This window comes from Lotus japonicus, chromosome 3, assembly GCF_012489685.1.
Source record: "Lotus japonicus ecotype B-129 chromosome 3, LjGifu_v1.2".
Lineage (NCBI taxonomy): Eukaryota > Viridiplantae > Streptophyta > Magnoliopsida > Fabales > Fabaceae > Lotus > Lotus japonicus.
This window is the reverse complement of record NC_080043.1, coordinates 3510046-3532793: the sequence shown is the minus strand read 5'-3', so window position 1 is coordinate 3532793 and position 22748 is coordinate 3510046. Positions and strand designations below refer to the sequence as shown.

The 22748-nt window shown below is 32.8% G+C and overlaps 3 protein-coding genes and 1 non-coding gene across 4 annotated transcripts; 1 reads left to right on the top strand and 3 right to left on the bottom strand.

Moving 5' to 3' along the window:
* The first annotated feature begins 1372 nt into the window (after positions 1-1372).
* Positions 1373-5331, top strand: LOC130749104 (serine/threonine-protein kinase-like protein ACR4). The gene has a single exon (XM_057602392.1). The coding sequence runs from the start codon at positions 2198-2200 to the stop codon at positions 4934-4936; it is 2739 nt and encodes a 912-aa protein (XP_057458375.1). The 5' UTR covers positions 1373-2197; the 3' UTR covers positions 4937-5331.
* Positions 5332-5800: 469 nt separating this feature from the next.
* Positions 5801-5872, bottom strand: TRNAT-UGU (transfer RNA threonine (anticodon UGU)). The gene has a single exon. It is a non-coding gene; the product is annotated as a tRNA-Thr (tRNA).
* Positions 5873-10737: 4865 nt separating this feature from the next.
* LOC130742644 (pectinesterase inhibitor 2-like) lies at positions 10738-11286 on the bottom strand. The gene has a single exon (XM_057594749.1). The coding sequence runs from the start codon at positions 11284-11286 to the stop codon at positions 10738-10740; it is 549 nt and encodes a 182-aa protein (XP_057450732.1).
* A 4045-nt stretch (positions 11287-15331) lies between these two features.
* Positions 15332-18432, bottom strand: LOC130749812 (pentatricopeptide repeat-containing protein At1g62914, mitochondrial-like). Its single transcript, XM_057603182.1, has one exon. The coding sequence runs from the start codon at positions 18176-18178 to the stop codon at positions 16247-16249; it is 1932 nt and encodes a 643-aa protein (XP_057459165.1). The 5' UTR covers positions 18179-18432; the 3' UTR covers positions 15332-16246.
* Between the last annotated feature and the right edge of the window lie 4316 nt (positions 18433-22748).

Genomic DNA, 22748 nt, shown 5'->3' with positions numbered 1-22748 from the left:
TAAAACAGTCAGTTTAATTTTTAAAAACTCATGTGACCCTAAACTACATTAAATCTCAACCACTAGTATATAACTTTACGGTCACAATTTAATATTCTATCATATCTCACACTAAACACTCTTCTCAATTTGGTTTTATGATTTGCACAAAAGGCAATGCATGTTTATTTGGTGAAGGTGTTCACACGCATTACAACTTACAACTATAGTTTTATGACTAACACAAAATGCAATGTAAATATTCAATGCATGTTTGAAAATGGCAGGTGAAATCGTGTATATGCAGTTAAGTTTTTAGTTACATATGAAATGAAAAGAGTATATATGCAGTTAAATTACATGAAAGTGAAGTTACAAATAATATTTTTTGTGCAATTGCACCCAAATTTTATTGAGAAAAGGTGAAACCAAAGAAAAACTCTTTTAATCAGAAATGATTTTAGAGTATATCAAATGGAATGAAGCATGCCAATATTTGTATCGATAACAGAAAGTTACTGTAAAATTGATCAATTTTTGCAAGCAAGTCAACAAGGCAATGAGGTGGGGCGGGGGTCAAGTTTTGATATTCCCACCCCACACACTGATAGGAACGGGCAGGGTCAGTCTTGTTTTATAAAGGCGATGATAAAATTATGATACTCAACCTCATTTTTGTAGGATTTGATAAAAATTTGTGAGGAACCTAAGACTTCTTTATTTTTAAACTTTTTCAGATGCATTTTTTCTAAGTATATAATGTAGGAAACACATTTTAACTCAAATGATTAATAAAATATACCCCAAGAATATCAAAATAAGAAAATTAAGAATTAAATAGTAAAATTTTAGTTTCCGATGTATCGAAAAGAATTAAATAGTAAAGTTTATGATTCAAACATGATTATTTAACTGTTATTATAATTCAAATAATTTAATTATTACAATTGAGCGGATATTAGCACCCATAAAATCACCACCATCTCCGCCTTGTCGATTCGGGTCCAATTTTTCTCTAAACTTGGTTAAAGCAAGTTTTTCCGATCAAAGTTAGGGCCAGACTAGGATAGTCATCGGTTCGAATTTGATAATCATGGGTACAAGACTACAAGTCGATATATCATAATAAAATAAATAAACTTTCAAAAATTCTTTCATCATGTTTTAATAATAATTTGACATAAAGATTTTAAAGAAAGGAACTAATGACTATAACAAAATGCTTAGAATGTTTATGTTTTTTTTTTGAAACTGCTCAGAAAGTCTATGTAAAACAGTCAATGGTAAAGCGGTGCATACTCAGAAAACAGAACTCCATAAACTCAGCACCAACCAGGAAAACAAAGATATCAATATCATATGGAGCAAATGTTTTGGGGCGTGAATGATGTTTTGTTCCCATTCCATGCTTGATAGGAGTAAATTTCACCTCTCTCTTCATGAAAGTGAAAATTGGGTAGTGCAGTAATCCAGGCATGAAAAGATCAAAATGCATTAACTTTCACATTTAATGCCTCCACCTACATTTTGCCCATATTCAGAAGTTGCAGCTTTGTCACATTTATTGCACCTTTCTCCTTCAATCTCTGTTCTTCCCCTGCAACAACATTGCAAACACCTTCCACAATCCATCATCTATCTCCATTTTAAGCCCCTTTTCAAGCACTTCCCATCTCCATAATCAAACCAACCATGAAGCCAAAATGGTGCAAGAGTTTCTGCTTACTTTTACTGAATGTGGTTGTTGATTTAGCAAGTTGAAACCCTTTTCTTAGTTTTAGAATAGCTGAAAACACTGGATGGAGTTTGGTTTTTTCCCCTGGTAAGTTTACTTCTCTTCCAAACAAGGAACAATAGTGGATTTTTCTGCTGTAAGAATCCAAAGTGGGCTGAAGATCCAGTGAAATTTCTTGCTATTTGTGTTGATGTTTGTTGAGAAACCCAGAATGAAGATTCTGATCCACCACTTTCTCTTCTGGGCCTTTTCTTCTGCATTGCTAGTAATCCATGCAAATTGTGAGAAACCTTGAGGTAGCATTGCTTTGGTTTGTTAGATGAAGTTTGTTACACTTTCTCTTCTCTTTAAACTGCACTTTCACCTGTGTTTCTTGCTGAGTAGTCAAAAGGTGTAAGCCAGAATCTTATGTTGCCCAACCAACATTATTGGTAAAGATTCTACCTTTGTCTAGATGACATAGTTTTTGGGAGGTTTTGCATCATGGGGTTCTCAGCAAAACAATTCTTATCTGAGCTTGTGGTGTTTTCATACTTATGGTTCCCAGTTTCAAGCCTTGGTTCCATGTCTTCAATTGCTGTCTCTTATGGGGATAAAGGTTCAGCCTTTTGTGGTTTGAAATCAGATGGGTCTCATACTGTGGCCTGTAATGGATTCAACTCAGCCATAATTTATGGAACACCACCCCAATTTTCATTCTTTGGTCTAACTGCTGGTGATGGCTTTGTGTGTGGGCTTCTGATGAGTTCAAGCCAACCCTATTGCTGGGGTAGCACTAACTACATAGGGATGGGTGTGCCACAACCTATGGTGAAGGGGGCTCAGTACCTAGAAATCAGTGCTGGGGATTATCACCTCTGTGGGTTGAGGAAACCCTTGACAGGAAGACACAGGAACACTTCTTTTGTTGATTGCTGGGGCTACAACATGACCAAAAACTATGTGTTTGATGGGCAGATTCAGTCAATCTCAGCAGGTTCTGAGTTCAATTGTGGCTTGTTTTCTCAAAACAGGACTGTGTTCTGCTGGGGAGATGAGACTAGTAGCCAGATTATGAGTCTGATGCCTCAAGACATGAGATTCCAGAAGCTCTCTGCCGGTGGATATCATGTTTGTGGAATCTTAGAAGGGGTGAATTCTAGGGCTATTTGTTGGGGGAGGAGCTTGGACATGGAGGAGGAAATTTCGTTGGTGCGGTCGGTGAAAGGACAAGGGAACATTGATGTTGCTCCAAAGGATCCTTTGCTTTCTGTGGTGGGAGGAAAGTTTCATGCTTGTGGTGTCAAGAGCTATGATCATGGAGTGATTTGCTGGGGGTATAGTTTGAAAGCAAGCACCCCAGTTCCTAGTGGGATTAAGGTGTTTGAGGTTGTTGCAGGGAACTATTTCACCTGTGGAATACTTGCTGAGGAATCTCTTGAGCCTGTTTGTTGGGGTGTTGGCTTCCCCACCACTCTTCCTATGGCAGTTTCGCCAAGAATGTGCAGGTCCACTCCATGTCCACCTGGTTACTATGAAATTGAACAAGACCAGCAAAAGGGTCTACTTTGCAAGTCCCCAGATTCTCACATTTGCATGCCTTGCACTGGTGTTTGTCCTGATGAAATGTATCAGAAAAGTGAATGCAATCTGAAATTTGATCGAGTTTGTGAATATAATTGTTCTCTTTGTTCATCACCTGAATGCAATTCCAACTGCTCCTCTTCCAATTCCAATGCTTCCACTGGGAAGAAAAATGGTAGATTCTGGGGTCTGCAGTTAACAGTGGTTATTGCTGAGATAGCTTTTGCAGTTTTGATTGTTTGCATTGCTTCCATAACTGCAGTTTTGTATGTTAGATACAAGCTAAGAGGTTGTGAGTGTTCAGCAACAAGGTCAAATGTGAAGAAGCTAAATAGAAGCTCTTCACACCAAAGGGAGAACAGTAAGATCCGCCCTGACATGGAGGAGTTCAAGATTAGAAGGGCTCAGATGTTCCCGTATGAAGAGCTTGAAAGTGCAACTGCTGGATTCAAAGAAGAATCAATTGTAGGGAAAGGAAGCTTTTCTTGTGTGTTCAAGGGGGTTCTCAAAGATGGCACTGTTGTTGCTGTGAAAAGGGCTATAATGTCTCCCAACATGCAGAAAAACTCTAAAGAGTTTCACACTGAGCTTGACTTGCTCTCAAGGCTGAACCATGCTCATTTGCTCAACCTTCTAGGCTACTGTGAGGATGGTGGAGAGAGGCTTCTTGTGTATGAGTACATGGCTCATGGTTCTTTGCATCAGCATTTGCATAGCCCTAACAAAGAGCTGAGAGAGCAGTTAGATTGGGTGAGAAGGGTCACAATTGCGGTCCAAGCAGCGCGAGGAATAGAGTATTTGCACGGCTATGCTTGTCCACCAGTGATTCATAGAGACATCAAATCCTCAAACATACTCATTGATGAAGAACACAATGCTAGAGTTGCTGATTTTGGTTTGTCTTTGCTTGGTCCTGCAGATAGTAGCTCCCCTTTGGCTGAGTTGCCAGCTGGGACTCTTGGTTATCTTGATCCTGAGTACTACAGGCTTCACTATCTTACAACAAAATCTGATGTTTATAGCTTTGGTGTTCTGCTTTTGGAGATTCTTAGTGGAAGAAAAGCAATTGACATGCAATATGAAGAAGGGAACATAGTTCAATGGGCAGTGCCTCTGATCAAATCAGGAGATATAGCCACGATCCTCGACCCGGTTCTGAAACCTCCTTCTGATCTCGATGCCTTGAAAAGGATTGCTAATGTGGCTTGTAAGAGTGTGAGGATGAGAGGGAAAGATAGGCCTTCAATGGACAAAGTGACAACAGCTTTGGAGAGAGCTCTTGCTCAGTTAATGGGAAGTCCTTGCATCGAGCAACCGATTTTGCCGACTGAGGTGGTTTTAGGAAGTAATAGAATGCATAAGAAATCATCTCAGAGGTCTTCAAATAGATCAGCTTCAGAAACTGATGTCGCAGAAAATGAGGATCAGAGGTTTGTTGAGTTTAGAGCACCTTCATGGATAACTTTCCCCAGTGTCACTTCTTCTCAGAGAAGAAAGTCTTCAGGCTCAGAGGCTGAGGTTGATGGGAAAAATAATTCAGAGGTGAGGAACTTTGGTGGCGGTAATGTTGGTGGTGGTGGTGATGTTTTGAGAAGCCTTGAAGAAGAGATTGGTCCTGCTTCTCCTCAAGAGAGACTGTTCTTGCAACACAACTTCTAACCTCGTGAAACTAATAGTATGTTTGGATCGGTTTCTCTTTTTCTCAGAACCATTTCTAGCTCCCAGAAGCTACTCACGAAAGGTTCTTTCCTGAATTGATTTTGACTTCGGTTGTTTGTGGGTTCCAAATGTGGTGTAAAATTGTGAGTTAGTGTTCTTCACCAGATGATGCTACTGTCTATGTTATTACTAGTACATGTAATTTTTTGTTTTGTTTTGTTTAATTGAGTTTCATGATGAGTGCAACTCTGACATTATTTAGTTTCTATCTCCTGAGAACTGTGATTTAGAATCTTATTAGTGGAACGGTTTCATTCTTTGATGCATCTACACTTTGGATGTAATGTAACAATCATCTCATTTTATTGATTGTAAAGCCTATCATCTGTGTTCAACATTGGCTTCTTCTTTTGTTTTCTTGGCTTTTTATTCAAATTTGAAAGATTTGTGAGTGGGTTATATGTTATGAGAGCATAATTTTGATCCACGAAGCTCAATCATATTATACCACAGAAGACCATATTCTAAGAATGGTTAGAATTCTTTTTAGTTTAAATTAGGATAATAGTATTTTTTTTATATGGTGAAAATCAATTGAATGTTTGTGTAAACCAAGTTTATCTACTATGTGTTTATGTCACTACTCACTAGAACTATTAGCAATAATTTGGCAAAAGAAAAGAAGGAAGAATTGGAATATCTGAGTTCTCAAATGAAATTTCATGGCGAAAAATAAAATGCCACTCATATTATTTAATCGTAATGTGTATCTTGAATTTTATGAGTACGTTAATGAGGCCAAAATAAAAATAAAAGAACTGGACTATACAATAACTATGAAAAAATAAAAACAGAAATGAAAAGTGCCCTCACGCAGGATCGAACTACGGACCTTCAGTTTACAAGACTGACGCTCTACCACTGAGCTATAAGGGCTTCTGTTACTTGGCTGATGCTTTATTATATATAAACATGTTTGTGAAAACAAAGCCACTAAAACATTTAATGGAATTGAAACGGAATAAATTTCTAGTAGGTGAATTCAACAGCAACTTTGAATTGTTGATGCCTTACTTCCGCGGAATTGATTTCATTTTCCATTATGAATTGAAGCATGTGCAAATTGGATTGCCATAGAAAGCATCCATGATTTGTGTTCATGTAGTGAATTTGAAGACCAAACTAAGAACTAACGTGATTCAAGACTCACTCTACTTAATTGTAAAGTAAATATAGACGTGTTTTCTATATACAAACTGATGCTGGTTGCATTGAGTAGGAGTTGGATTTGGCACCTTAGGTACCAGATCTGGCACCTCAGGTTATTTTTTTAAAATGCCAAAACTATCCTTCCAGAGTACTTCAGAACTTTAACTTTCGGAGTACTAAAAAACATGAGGTGTTAATCCTAGTTGCAATGACTTCGGAACTTTAAGTTCTTGAGTACTTCGAAACTTTAACTTCTGAAGTACTTAAGAAAATGGTATTTTTGTATTTCCTCACTTCGACGCATTATCAGTTTTTAATTACATAACCTCTTTTTTTAATTGCATAATTCACCCAGAACCGCAACATTAGGTCACCCTATAAACAAGGGTTGAACCTTATAACTAAAATATGACATAACCAGAACTTTGGAAAATTTTGAAACTGAATACATGAGTATTTTTTTTAATATTATTCATTGACTTAATCCTCAAATTAGTCCCTGTCTTTGTCTCGCCGTCTGAACTAGGTCCTTCATCGGAAAAATTTGTGGAATACGTCCCTATTTTTGCAAAACGTCTGGAGCCAGTCCTCGCCGGAGCCCGGAGCTCCGACGAGTGATGAAATGGCATGATGACTGTGTAAATGAAGCTGACATGGCACTAAAAAAAATAAAAAATTAAAAAAATTACACATCATATAATTAATCTAATTAAACATATTTCTAATTGTAACTCAAATCTAATTAACCAATTTTAATTCCCCCAAACTTATCCTAATCCCCCCAAATTACCCAAAATCCCAATTGCAAAGCTTCGATCTGGTACTTGCGCGTTTTGATCTGGTTGGGTGTGCAATTAGGGGTCGAGGTGTTGGAGTGGCTGAGTTCGTGGAAGCTTTGAGTTTGGGTTAAGGTTGGAGATGCAGGGGAGAGAGATGTTTGGTTCACTGTGTTTCTGGGTAGATGTGGTTGTCGGTTTGTTGGTGGTTGTGGATCTGAAATAAGTGTTGTCTTGGGTGGGGTTGAGGGAAGAGGGTGGGTGAGAAGTTGGTTTTCTGGGTTGAGATATGAGTTTTTAGTTATGAAGAAAATGATGAAGATGAAGATGAAGATGGCTCCTCTGTGTTAGTGAGCTTGTTTTGGGTCTGTTTTGCCTTTTGCTGCTTGCGTTTCCTACTCTTTCTTTTTCCTTGTAATTGTCTCTTTGCAATCCTGGTGCATTTTTTCTATTGTATTAATATTAGTTTGGCATTCAAAAAAAAAAGGTCTGAAGATAAATAAGAAGATGAAGATAAACAATAACTAAAAGTTATATTTTTCTTTTTAAAATACTTTTTACCTTTTCATGAATAAATCACATTTACTAGTATTGATCTCGCGTTATGCACGGATGAAATAAGAGTACTTTGTCGGCATACAATATACATTTTCATATTTTCTATCTTCTTTTTCTTTTTTAAATATGCATATCATCTATTTAAGTTTTTTTTTTCCTAATCCGAGTTGCATTCTAATTCCCTCTTTTTATTTCTAATTTGTTATGCTTTAAATCAATATACCAAAATCATTTTAACCTTCCAAATGTATATACGAAAACATAAAATATAATTTTTTTTAGTTAATTTCCAAATCAATCATTTAAAACTATTTGGTATCAATTTTTTTATAGCATATTTGATATCATCTTGAATTTAAGAAATTATATTCACAGTAGAAATATTGATGCTTCAATGGGATGCTTTGAGATTTAATACAGGGTTGGAGCTGTGGCGCTTGGTGCCATATGCGCTGGGATGGTCCGTGTGGATGGAGAGGAATCATGTTATATTTAGAGGGAAATCAGTGACAGTGATGGAGGTATGGGACAGATATTACAAGGATTTTCAGTTGGATTAGGGCTGTCATGAGGTTTGCGATTATAGTGTGTATGGTCTCTTGCAAAATTTTGAAAAGGTTAGGGTAGGAAGCTCAAAGCCAGTTCGTAAAGCCTCTTAGTTGTGCGTTCTGAGGAGGGCTTTTACAAGTTCAACGTTGATGGGGCAGCTAGGGGTGCGTCGGGTGTTGGAGGAGCAGGAAGGGTGCTGCATGATTGGACGGGTGTGCGGTTAGGCTATTTTTCAGTAGCAATGGGGGAGGTATTTGCTTATGAGGCTGGGGTAAGGGCGATAAGGTTGGTTCTCCAGTTTTGCAAGGAGTTTGGAATAAAGCGTGTATTGGTGGAAATCGATTATACACTAGCAGTGAGTTGGGTCATGAGAACATAATATAGGCCATGGAAGCTTTTGAATGACTTGCATATGATTGATGTTATGATGTTGGAAGTGGATTACGTGCGTGTGGATCATATATTTCGTGAAGCAAATGAAAAAGCTGATGATATGGCAAAATCGGGTTGTGATTGTGTTCAACCTCTGTGGGTATTTGGGGTTTGATGTTATACATTTGAAGGTAATTGCGATTCTGATGAATGTGTTGCTCATGAGATGCTGGGATGTTCTGTGCTGTAATTTAGCGAGACTGAAAGGGGCACATAATTTGTTGTGGTTGTTATGGTGTTCAAATGTTGCTAAGTTGTTGCTGTTATGGTGTTCACAAGGTAGCTGTTGATGTTGTTGTTATGTTCTAAATGAATTGTGTTGTTGCTATCACGTTGGGTGCTTGTTTTTTATTTCTGCTATGCTGGAGTTGTTCTTTTTAGCACGTATGTTTGATTGTAATAACTGTCTGGTGCAAAATTGGCTATCTTAAGAGTGGTGTACTCTTTTTCCTTGCTAGGTTTTTTCTTACAAGGTTTTAATGAGACACTCTCTTAGAGTTTGTTTTTAGCAGTTTTTGTGTAGATGAAATTTTAGGGCTTGGAGGAAACCATGTTTTGTACTGTGTCATGAGAACTTCCATCTCATGTCGATTTCATTATTAATAATATTTTCATGTAAAAAAAATAATTATATTCAATTTTTTAATTTTATAATATAAAAAATAAACATAACCATTAAAAAAGAGTTTGTCACCATACATTTTAATAGGAGACAAATCACAGTTGACTTTTATTAATTATTCTATTGTCATTAAAGACCATTAAATGTCAAATTAATACAACAGTTATTTTCGGAAAAATTTACAAATAACTTTTATTAATTAATCTAATGTCATTAATAATTATTAAACGCAATATTATTACATTAATTATTTTCAAAAAATATGTAATTATTTAATATTTAAACTAATGAAAAATCAAAAAATATAAATATACATTAAAACAATTCATTTTGTAATATAAAAAACATAATAATTAAATAAAACTTTGTTAGCATACATCTTAATAATAGAAAAGTCACAATTAATTGTTATTAATTATTATAATGTCATTAAAATCATTACATGAAAAATTAATACAATAGTTATTTTCGAAAACAGTCATCATTGACTTTTGTTAATTATTCTAATGTCATTAATAACTATTAAAGGCAATATTAAAGCATTAATTATTTTCAGAAATATGAAATTACTTAATATTTCAATTACTAACAAAACAGAAAATAAAAATATGACATCATCTACCTACGAATTGTAGTATGATGGAGAAAGGTTATGAAGAAAAACATAAAACTAGTGGGTGACACTTGTCCGAGTTGCCACTTTTTTGTTTCAAAAATAGTATTTAGTATAGGATAGTATTTTGTGTGTTTTACAATTTTGATTCTAACATTATTTTGTCGAGCTGTAAACGAATTATCAAATAAGCAATTTGAAGTCTCAAACTTTGAACAGACACAACTTCTTTGTGAAGCTCGTTGCTTTAAGTGGTGCCCAATTTCGATAAGAACTAAAATTAATTAAGGAATTTAATTATGTATTTCTTCTGTTTCTTTGTGTTCATTAGGCGTGTAAGTGGGTATAGTCTAATTCGCGAACCCGATCAAACAAAACCAAATATATTATGTTGGTGAGTTGGAATGAGTCCTTGGCCAGATTGAATATCCGACGAATCCGAATCAACCCAATCGTACTTAATTTTTTTTAAATACCATTTAGTCAAAGGAGCTTCATTCCATTACATAATTTACGTTTACTCGTTTTACACTTCAACAAATTTACGGATTTACTTTTACCTTGTTTATTTTGGATTACATGGATTATGAAACATTTTGTTCTTTTGAAGATGTTGGGTATATGAAGTTTCAATATTTTTTTGATAACTTTTCACGTTTATAGAATAAATATTGTGCAATTTTTTTTATTTCAAATCTAACCACCTGAACCAAACCAATCCAATTGAGATCGGGTTGGTTCCGTTCGGATCCATAAGCCAAAAATCAAGAACCTTAAACCAACTCAAACCGAATATATTTGATTGATTCGGATTATTAAACACCCTAAATTCAAACCAACCCAATCATATTACACCCTAGTCTTAATTATCAAGGTGGCATAATTTGTTTAGTTTTTATCAAATATTTTGTAATTAAACTCTGCAATTCAAATATTTATAAAAAGGAAAAGAGAAAAACTCGGCTGAATAAAAGTATTTGTTCAAAATGTAGCTAACTCATTTTACTGCAACTTCATCCAAATATTAATATACAACAATTGATCAAGCACCTCTCAAGTCATTTGATAAGACAAGAATAATTGAAGTAACCTGCTTAACAACAAAAGCATATTTTGGAAGTAATGAGGGATCATGAACACCGGGTTGTCCCGGAAACTCCCCTGAAATACAATCTTCACCTCGATCAAAGAGAGCACTTGCGTGAATGTTCATACCAAGATAATCTTTCATCTTGAAAGCCCGTTGAATGTCATCAACATCGCCAAGAGCACCTTCTTCCCCATAAATGTCCAAGCAATCTTTGTAATGGGCTGTTAGCTTTGGATCTTTACTTTTTGGGATCAAAGATTTGAGTAGAGTGATTGTGTTGGTCACATTGGCACGATCCACGTCAATTATATACTGGCTAAGACTAACAAGGTCTTTTCCACCTGGGCTTGAGTTTAAAAGGGCTGAACAAAATGAAGGAGTTACAGTTGTTTTGCAAATCTCACTGATATCCACTATTTTGTTGGTTGCATCGGAAGATGCAACAAATAGAATAAAAGCTAGTACAAGGGATGAGAGGACAGATGAGAAGGTGTTAGTCATTGTATGAGTTTTTTTCATTTCTAGGTTTGATACTTTCAAGTATTACACGAGTGATTTTATAGTAGTTTTCAATCAGAATAAATAGACCCATTAATGTCATAAAACAATATTTTTAAATATTTTACTAGTATTTTTTAACCGTGCGTTGCACGGGGGCATTATTTTTTATTTTGTACTGCATTTTTTAATGATTTTTTAAAAATTATTTATTCGTAAGTAAAGGAGAAAAAATAATATTTTTTTGTGATAATTAGTTTTTTTGTCGAATTGTTAATTTATGTTTTTGATTGTGTTTTTTTTTTCGTCGGTTTTTTTATGAGTGTATTTGATTTTTTTTTATTTGTGTTGTTTGTACTTGTTTATCTAATTGATGCTTTTGAATTATTCTTTGATATAACAATTTTATTTTACTTTACAGATAGAAGAAGTCTTTTTTATTTGTAAGATCTTATTTAATATTAAGTTTGTCTTTTTTAGTTTCATAACTCATATGAAATAAATAATAATATACTTATTTAAAATAATTTTTTGAAGTTAATAGTAGAAAACTATAGACTAATTAATATTAATGGAGGAAGTTCAAAGAGAAATATATAGGGAAGATTTTTTTTTTATTGAATAGAGGAAGTTTATTGCAGCTCAAATCATAGCGCGCAATTAGCCTTAGTTTAGCAGAGGGTGTTTCTTGGGTTTCTGGTGGGAGCTTGGGTATCTTTATGGAGTTTTTTGACGATTTGTGAGGGCTTTAAGATAGGTTTGTATAGACTTTGGGTATCTTGGGTTGGTTGTTATATTTTTTCGGGTTCTTTTTGTATTTGCTGACTTTTGCTCCATTTGGAGAAGAGTGTATATCCTGTCAATCAGAGCCGTGTACAGACATTCTGGGGCCTAAGGCGAGAATATTAAAGGGTTTTTTTTATATAAAAATCTTAAAGAGACTTAGTATATCATAAAAATTATAACTTTTTTATATTAATCTTCTAGCTTTTTGAGCTGTAAATCATTTATCAAAGTTTTATAATTAAGTCAGGAAAGCGTAAGCGTTTAATCGAGGGAGAGAGTGAAAAACTTAGAGAGTTAGAATAAATTAAGGGATAAAAGAAATTTATTTTTTAGGATAAATAAATATATTAAATTATATTGATGATGATATTGAATAGTTTTAAAAGAAATGGTAATTTTTTTTTACATATATAAAAGAAATGATAATATTGGTGTAATTTCTCTATTTTTTTTTCGAACCAATGAAATTTCTCTTTTTAATTGGCTAATATTTAGGAAAGATGAAAGGTTCTTATTTATTTTATTTTGGTCCACTATGAATTATTATTTTTATAGGTATTTCCAATGAATCTAATATCAATCTATTTCTAATATATATCGCTCCAAGTCCCAAGTTTCAATTTGGCTTCCAGTTTCAAAAACAAATCCGTAAATGCTACTATATGTTTGGTTCCAGACGCTGAGATTGCATGCATTTTTAGCAACAAAAGAAAAAGATTGGGCCTTATATTTTTGCTGGGGCCTTAGGTAGCCGCCTGTTTTGGTTAAAGGGCTCCACGACCCTGCTGTCAATTTCTTCATCAATATAGTTATTGCTTTCGAAAAAAAAAGTTTATTGTTAGTATTAATTATTACTTGATTAATGATTTAACAAATTTAAACTAATAAAGTGTGTCTTATGGAATTCCCTAAGTTTTAATGTTAATTTTTTCCTATGAAATTTCATAACTCATATAAATTCAATAATATATGTGCTTAAATACAAATTTTGTACTTTGTTAGTATTAGATTTTGCTATTCTTTATCAAGAAAATACGTTTTGGTAAAAATTATAATTATATTAACATTGATATATAAACTGGAAAGTAATACATATTTAAAAAATAAATAATTCATAGTTTTTTATTTGATTTCAAATAATTCATAATTTGTTCATATTAAATCTAATATGAAATAGGATGAAATCAAGTTAAACCTGTCTAAATAAAATTTTCACAATTTAAGTAAATTTGGACCTACCCATTTTTTTAGAAAAAATCAGAGAAGTAGTAAGCTATAAATACTTATTTATGGAAATGGACATCTAAAAGTTAGGTTAGAAGAAAGTTTGCATATATGCAATATGAATTTAGGAGATTGTGAGTATCCGTGGCTATTCATGAGAACGATGTAAGAGTACAATAATGAAGAATGAAAAAAATAGTAAAAATTAACATAGTATTAGGGTAATTCATTTAAGGAAGCAATATTAGAGGTTAAGTCATATGGATTATTGTTGTTTAGAAGATGCAGTTAGTTGTCTTATGGTATTATATGTCTTTTCTTTTAATAAATAAATTAGCACTATAAACATTGATTTCTTCAAAGATGATCGACTACATGAAAATGATGTCAACTATATGAAATAGTACAAAATCATATTTTGCTGTAGGATTAGTGTCACTTGTAGCCTCTTCTGTTTTTTAGATGCCCATTTAAGTAATCTTGTATTTGTGCTTTGTGACTCTAAATTTCCTAGCAGATGCTTGAACCATAAAATTCTGAATCGCATAAACTTGTCTTACACATAGTGTGTCACTAAACTGTGGCATTTGACTTCGGTTAATGGTTGCATGGATCTTCAATTGTGTTTTATTTTTTCAAAATGAAAAACTATAATTTTAAAAATTCACGTTTGTTATGGTAACAATAAATAGTTTGAATTAGGCACCATGAAAGTGGGGAAAACAAAGAAATCAAAATACATGTTCAACGATTAAGAGCAATTCAATACTATTAACAATTCGAAGTTTTTTTAAATCTCTTGTTTCCCACACATGGAGCACACAAACTTTAATCTTCCATTCAATTTTCCTGCGAAAATATTTGGTACCTTGTGGGAAGTTTGAGTCATTATACATAATCAAAAGTTGAGCAAATCAAAGAGAAAATAATTTTTAAGGTGTTTCAATTTTACATGATGGAATCACATTGAAGATCATCATGAAATAAAAAGCATGTTATAACACATGTAAACATTTTAGGACAGTACATCAAAAGTTAGTCGTTGGATATATATATGTTCTTCGTAAAATGTCTTGAATCTTGAGCCTTTGAGAAATTAAAACAAATACCTCAACAAAGCATATGTGACACATGTTGAATGAGTATTGACACTTGTTTATATAGTTGCAGGTAAAAAGGTTAGTGATAATTTTTTTTCTTTTGGTAAAATCTTATTTAGTGTTCAGCATACCTTTTTGAATTTCATAACTTATATAAAAAATAAATTTATTTATAATAATTTTGAATTAATAGTAGAAGTCTATAGAATGACATTGATGAAGGAAGTTCAAAATGAAGGGATATGAGTTTTTTTTATTGAGTGACCTTTGACTTTTAAAGTTTATTATTAATATTAATTATGGGTTGATTAATATTTCAACAAATTTGAACCAATAATTTGTGTCATATGGAATTCACAACTAATATCATATTTAATATTAATTTTGACCTATGACATTTCATAACTCATATAAATTAAATAATAATAAATTCATTTAAAATAATTTTTAGCTTAATAGTATAAAGGTATATACTAACATTGTTGAAGGAAGTTAAAGGGGAATATTGAACGACTAAGATTAAAAGTCTGCTGAATATCCAACGGTTCTGAAAAATCACATATGAAATCATATGTATAAAATTGTAAATACCCCTTGTTCATACTACCTTTCCGATACATAATTGAATGTTTTGAAAAAAAAACCATTTTTTGCATATTGAACTCGAAGTGTCATGCTATTATTACTTAATATTCATACGGCGCAGGCATAGTCTTTTATTTTTTCTCGAAAAAAAAAAGAATCATTTGTGCCAAGCGTGAGGGAATGCCAAAATAAAAGATCACATTGAAGCGGTTAATCCCATACATATTATAAGTACGACGGCTATACAAATTGCATAGCATCATAAATAGCTATTTCGGAGATTATCCATCTTCCGAAAGAATTAATAAACATATATATACAAATGAAACTTTTCTAACTTTCTTCACTCGCTTCAAATTGTCATTGTATCTTTTATAAGCAAAAAAAAAAAAACCATGAAGAACAACCTCATTCATAAGCAATTTAATTTTTAAGAAAGTCAAAATTTAAACATAGTATCAAGCTATGGGTTCACATATTATTTGATGAACTCACCAACTAAAAGAAAATGACTCAACATATATCCCAGAAAATTGTTGCACAAAAACGGTCGTAACTATACTCAAGCAATTTTTTTCTTAAAACACATTTGTGAATTTGAGTTTTTTTTATTTCACCTACAATATCATAATCTGACATTCAATTTAAGAAAGAACTCATAATTAATTAAACCAATCTGAATAAAACAAAAATGAAAGAAAATCATAATCACTTAAAAATATGAATAAAACAAAAATGAAACCAAAGAAATAACATTGACACTATCACAGTCTCCCAAGAGAAGAAGACCTTGAGGGAAAACATATTGAGTTAGGAAATTGAAATAATCAAATGACTGAAGCAAAGTGACTGAGTCATACCTTCATGTCGAAATCGGCTCAGGTTTGTGGAGGGCTGGTAGAACTATGTTTCTCTGTTGCATGTGTGCTGTGATGTGAGGAAAGCTTGTTGAAGAGATTTTATAGGGTGATAGTTGAAGTTGAAGAGGTAGGTGATAAATGATCAAGTGGAACTTGAGAAGGTGGAAAATGAAGAAACAATGTCAACCTATTTGATCTTAGGAATGCCCATTAAATACAAAGTAAATTCGTTGGATGGTGGAAAGATTGTTGAAGCCCAAAAGGTTGATGAGAATGTGTAACTTTTGAATGTGGAAGAGGAAGAGGCTAGGAAGAGAAATTAAACGGTCAAGATTGAAAGTAATAGATGGCCAAGATTTCATCTTTGATTATTATACTGAGATTTACTGAAATATCCATGAGTAAACTCTAGTTCATGAATTGCACAAGTTTTGGGTCCTGCAACTTTTTGATCCCATCATCTAGCAAAATACAATTTGCCTTCATTTCGCCAAATAACTTATTTTTCTCACCTATGCGGCCATGCTTATGGTACCAAGCAATGAGGACAGTGTAAGTTACAACATCTGGAAAAATTCCCTTTCTTTTCATTTCATCAAACAGCTGTGTGGCCAAATCTATGTAGTCTATCTTGCAGAATCCATCAATCAAACAAGTATATGTATATAGATTAGGCAAACAACCTATCCTTGACATTTCTTGAAATAATGCACAGGCAACGTTCATTTCTCTGATATTACAAAAGACAGCTATTAAAGCTGTATATGACACCTCATCTGGACACAAACAACTTTGTATCATTTCCCCAAATCTGCAATATGCTTTGTGCCTTTTGCGAGTACGGCCATGTATGCTAATAAGAGTTGTGTATGTCTTGGTGTTGAAAGTGATCCCTGCTTTTACCAACCTTGTGAATAACCTCTCAACCATTTCAAAATTTGACTGTTCTTTTGCAAAGCCAGATATAAGAGTACTATAATTAACAACTCCCGGAAGTACATTCCTTTTAAGCATTCTTGGCATGAGCTCCAGTGCCATTTTTGGATAGCTTTCTTTGCAAATCATGTGGATGATTTCATTATATGAATATTGGTTGAGGTTAATTCCTTGTTCATGAAAATCTTCCAACAGTGTCAAAGCTTCTCTAAATTGACCTTCCCTGCAATGTACCCTAAGAATATGATTGCAAATGATTGTATTCGGCCGGATAGCATTTTGTAGCATGCTATTATAAACTTCCAATGACTTATCATAGAGTTGTTGACCCTTCAGCTTATTCTTGCATAGAAGGATGAGGGAAGTGTAGTTAACAATGGATGGTTTTATCTGGCAGAGCTCCATTTCCTTCATCAACTCAAGACCTTTCTCAACATCCCCTTTCTTGCAGAATGCATTAAGTAACATGTTGTAGCTATAAACATCAGGAAATGTTCGCGAGCTCTTCATTTCTTCCAAAACTTCCAACGCTTCATTTACTGCACCTCTCTGACAAAATCCATGAATTACAGCATTAAAACAATGACTATTTAGAGGATGGAGTTTGCAGTGCAATTTACGAACTAACTTGTGAGCAACATCAACATAACCACATTCACAAAGTCCACGAATATAAGTACCATACGTGACAACAGTCGGGTTTCCCCCACTCCTATATATTTTTCCTAAAATCTCAGCAGCCAGTCTAATATCTCCACAACTCATCATGATAGTATAGGTGTGGATATTTGGCAACGGACCGGTTTCCATCAATTCCACAAAGAAAAACCTAACAAACACCGCTCTATTCGCTTCTACCAAGCATTTCAACAAGAAATTGCAAGACCTTATATGAAGTTCAAGCCCAACATTCTTCGCGCTAACAAACACTTGGTGGGCATGCTCAAGCATAGAGTTAGAAGCAAACACTTTGATAAGCACATTAAACACAAGAACAGAATGATGGGGTAAATCCAACAAAGTCGAAAACTGTTCGAACGAGTCGTCACACTTGCAGTATCCAACAATATCTCTAAGCAAAGCAAACACTTCCAAGTGCATACCAGCCATAGCAAACGTGTGAATGATGATTCTAAAGTAATTAACTGAATGAGAAAATCCATGAGTCTCAACCCAACTACCAAATTTTTTTTCTCTAGCAATCTTCCAATTCAAGGACTTAATCACCCTAACCACTACATGAAACAGTTCCCTGTTGGTCTCAGGAACTGGAGACACAGAAGACAAGTTGAACTCAGAATTGGCATGAACTTGTGGAGTTTCATCTACCATTATCAGTGATGAAGATGCAGAGGAATAGAGTCTAGACAAGCATTGGTGCACTTTGCTGCGGAGTACCAGCATGAACACAGATAGAGCTAGGAAACTTGTCAAGGGCCTAAGGGAACAAGGTTTGCAGCAGCATCAGTGGGAAGGAGAGAGGGACCGACCTGAGAGATAGTGGAAAGAGCCGGTGATGATGGCGGCTAGCTGAGGTGACGGCCATAGTGGTCGCGCGGCGGAGGGCGCGGTGGCGATGAGGCACATGCGGTGTCTGTCTCTGCGTGCGGAGGAGAGAGTGGCGATGAGGCACAATTGTTTTATTAATCAATCAAAGAAATTAGTTTTTGTTTTATTTAGGATGTGTTTATAGGTACTAGTTTTATACCCGTGCACGGGGGAATTTATTCTCGATTATTTTTTAAAAAAAGTTGTTGAACAATTTTTTCAATATTTATTTATTAAATACAGTTATGTTCTTTGTTTTTTTTAAGAATTTTGGGTGTTATTTTTTTAGTTTAGTGTATAGGTTTATTGTACCGAAAAATGGGCAATTGTTATGTGGTTGTTTCATATCAATTTATTTTTTGGTGAATAACACATATATATTACTCTGCACTAAGATTTTCAAACAGACAACGATTTATTGAAAAATTGACAACCGTGGTAAATATATGAAATATTAAAAATTGTCAAAATGATTCAAATTGACCACCGAGGTCAATATACCCAAAAAAATATAAATTCTCAATGCGGATAAAGAAATACAAAGCAAGGTTTAGCACAATGGATATTTATGCGTAAGCAACATTAAGGGAATGGTACTACATCTTCTCCACCTCGATCTTCTTCATCATATGTGCACTTGTAAATTGAATGAATTTTGAAATAATTTGTGGGTCCATGCAAATTTTCAGGACATTAAATGCTGATTTAAACCACTTTCCGAATCTATCTTTCCCTTCGACCATGAAAAAAAATTCCTTGTGCACCAAATCAACAATTTCTTTTGGTGGGTGTTCCATGCAGCCGTTCTAGAATTTATTTAAAATAAAATTAAATAAATTAATATATTATGAATTAATTTTTTATTGTAAAAGTGCTTAATTTGAATTGTATATGTTTACCTTTTCCATTTCATCCAAAATTTCGTTGCTTCTTTTGTTGATCAGATGACAACCATCGCTATAAAAATTTGTCAAAGTTGTAGATCCAATATTATCAGCAACATGTATCAACAGCTTGTACCTAAGGTAAACATCCATAATTAAACTAAATGTAATGTTTATTGAACAAAATAATTTATTTATTCAAAATGGAGTTTACCGTATGGTAGAAGTGATGAGCTTGTTACACTTTGGACAAAAATATAGTGCTCCATCAGAGTATGTTGTTGCTCTATCATCTGTGCTCACAATTTTCTCAATCACAACATACACAATGAATATTGTGCGCTGTAATAATGGATATTTGATTTAGAATTTTGTTGTATTAACAACTGTTTGTAATATGAATAATGATAATAAAATATGTATATTTAATACATTTAAATATACCTACCTAATAACATGTTTTTTTAAATATGTATGTATTATGGTAGTATTTGTTGCTATTATTTAGCTAAAATTTTATGTGTAAAAAAAAACATTAAATATGTTTACTAATAAAATTTATTTCATAAAAGTAATAGAATTTTGTTCTTACTGTTGCTATCATTTAATAAATATATTAGGAGTTAAATACGCAATTAACTCTACCAATTATATATATTTTTAAAAAAAGGGTAATACATAAGTAATTGTTTTTATAAAATTATTATTAATATATGTATTTAAAAAGGACAGGAATATAACATTTTTTAATTGATTAAAATTTAATGTATTTAAAAACCAGTAAATGTAAAAAAATACGCTTTTTTTAAGAATGGCAAAAAAATATGTTTTGTTCTATACAAAAGGAAACATGCTTCGGTTTTTTTTAAATTTATATTTTATAAATACAGCTAAAATTATTTAAGGACTTAAGTGTGAAAAACATACCGATCTGCACGCAACCAAATTTCCAATGTTTGTGCGTGGAAATAGTTTAAGAAATTCATCTTCTTCAATAACTTTGAAGCTTTGAAGCAGGACATTTATAACTTGAGTAGGGATTGCGTCACACTGAAATAACCTGTAAATAAATATTATTAGTTGGAATTGTCATTAAAAGTTGTTGAAACGATTATTCAATATTTTGCATTGACAAACCTGTCTCTGTAGCACTCCGCTTCATGAATGTTAGGATTGAACATGACTTTTGTGCATTTTAACCCAGTAGTTAACTGATATTCCCCTGCAAATTTTTTATTGATCAGATGTTATTTACATATTAAACCCGTTACTGTTTTATAGAGAAGATTATTTTAGAAATTAGATCAAAATTATAAAATGTACCTTGATGCCTTGTTAGTGCTCCCAGTAAAATGATAAAAACAACATGTTTGTTATCTTCTCCGCTTAGAACTTTATCTAAATTGTTGACAAATTCGCCGTATAACAAACATTTAAATTTTTTCCTGCAAAAATAATAAATTAATCACGCTAATTTTTTTTTCCGGTAGGTAATATTCTTTTTTTTCTAGTTTTTTTATGGTAAAAGCTAATAACTTACCCTTCAGATTCGATTTCAATGTATCTGATATCACTCGTCACTCCGTTCCACTCATATCCTTGATAGTTTCCGACGTGCGTAATTTCCCCCATGACATCTATTTTCATGTTAATGTAAATGCTTGAAAGTGATAGCCTACGTGAATTTATTTGAATCAATTGATTTACTTACCAACCAAGTATCTCTCATCGAAGTCATCGTTAAGAACATCATGCACGTTGTCAAACTTCAGCTCACGCAAAGGAACCATACTTTCATCATATTTAAATATCATTGTTCTATTCAGCAAGTGTATCTTATATTGGTGTCTTGATGAACTTAAACCTTGGAAGTTATGCCATACGAAAAACTATTCAAAGCTGTATACTAATCCTTCATTGATTCTTTTTGCATGACGTTCTGAACTGCTTAGCCAACATTCTGCATGCATTGTTTGACCCTACAAATGGTGAAAGTTCATATCGATGTAAGTTTCTAAAGTAAATTAAACGTTATTAGGACAATTAATAAAAAAGTTGGTGTTTTTTGTCACTAACCTTGCGATCCATCAATAACAGATTATAGGTTGATGGTGGATTCCCTTCTCCTTCCACTTCTGTATTCCACACCCTGATGACTCTGACAACAATTTTCCAGTTTTTTGTTGCAGTATTTATTTGGTCAAGATTACTGACGTGAGGATTCATGCTGTAATTTCTTAGAAGAAAATGAAAAAATACTTGTGGTGTAATGGAGGAGACTTTGGTGCTATGATATGAGTAAGGAGATACATATATATAGATGTTCGCTTAAATGATGCTATCCAATCAGCCTATTTTTTGTGGTTTTATTTTTCTTTTTAGAGTGTTATCACACGAAATTTATTTTTAGTTATTTTTATTTCTTTATAATTATAAGGAGGAAATTAGGATTTTATCATTAAATTCGAGTATTTACTTTTAAACAATAAATGACCGTTCATTTTGCCTTAAATTTGGTACCTTTAATTTTAAATACAATGATGAATGTAATGTTATTTTATTTGAAACTGATGAAATATTTGAAATGTTTGACTTAAAATTGAGTGGTAATAAATTTATTTTAATTTATTTGTCTTAAATGTATGGTGTAAAAGACAACAAAACGTGATTTTTTTTTATCAGTAATTATTACTGAATTAAATGTTGTAAAAGGTTTTTTTTTTTAAATTAAGTCAACGAATTAAATTTTATTAATATTTGAATTTTTTGACTTAGACTTAATTGGTAATAAATTTATTTTAATTCATTTGACTTAAATGTATGTTGTAAAAGGCAGGAAAAGGTGATTGATTTGTTTTAATAGTAATTATTATTGAATCAAATGTTGTTTCACGTTTTTTTTAAATTAAGTCAGCGAATTAAATGTATTAATTTGTGATTTGTTTGACTTCGAATTAATTTGGTAATAAATTTATTTTAATTAATTTGACTTAAATGTATGCTGTAAAAGACAAAAAAACGTGTTTGATTTTTTTAAAAAAGTAATTATTAAGTCAACGAATTAAATGTATTAATTTATGAATGATTAATAACTTAATTAAATGATGGTAATCATGACATTTAGTATATTTTGTAAATTTACGATAATTAAAATAAATGATGGTAATTAATGTATTTAAACTATTTAAGTAATGGAAAAAAATATGATTATTTTAGTGAAGAATTCAAGCTATAAACTTGTTTCCCCCATCAAGCAATATAAGATAATGTTTCATCCACACCTCTCTTTTGAGGTGGAGAGGTTGAATGATGAGAGAGATAGGAAGAAAAGAAAAAGTAAGAGAGAGAAAATATGAGATGTGATAGATGATAAGATGAGAGATAGAAATAAAAAGAGATGGAAATGAAGTGTTTAAAAAATGGGGTGTGTATATATCATTACTCAGTAATATATAGTGATGAAGTTTTCCATCCATGGAAATGGGTAAAGAAATATTGATTAGAGCTTTGAAAACACATCTGATAGATTTGAGCTTATGAAG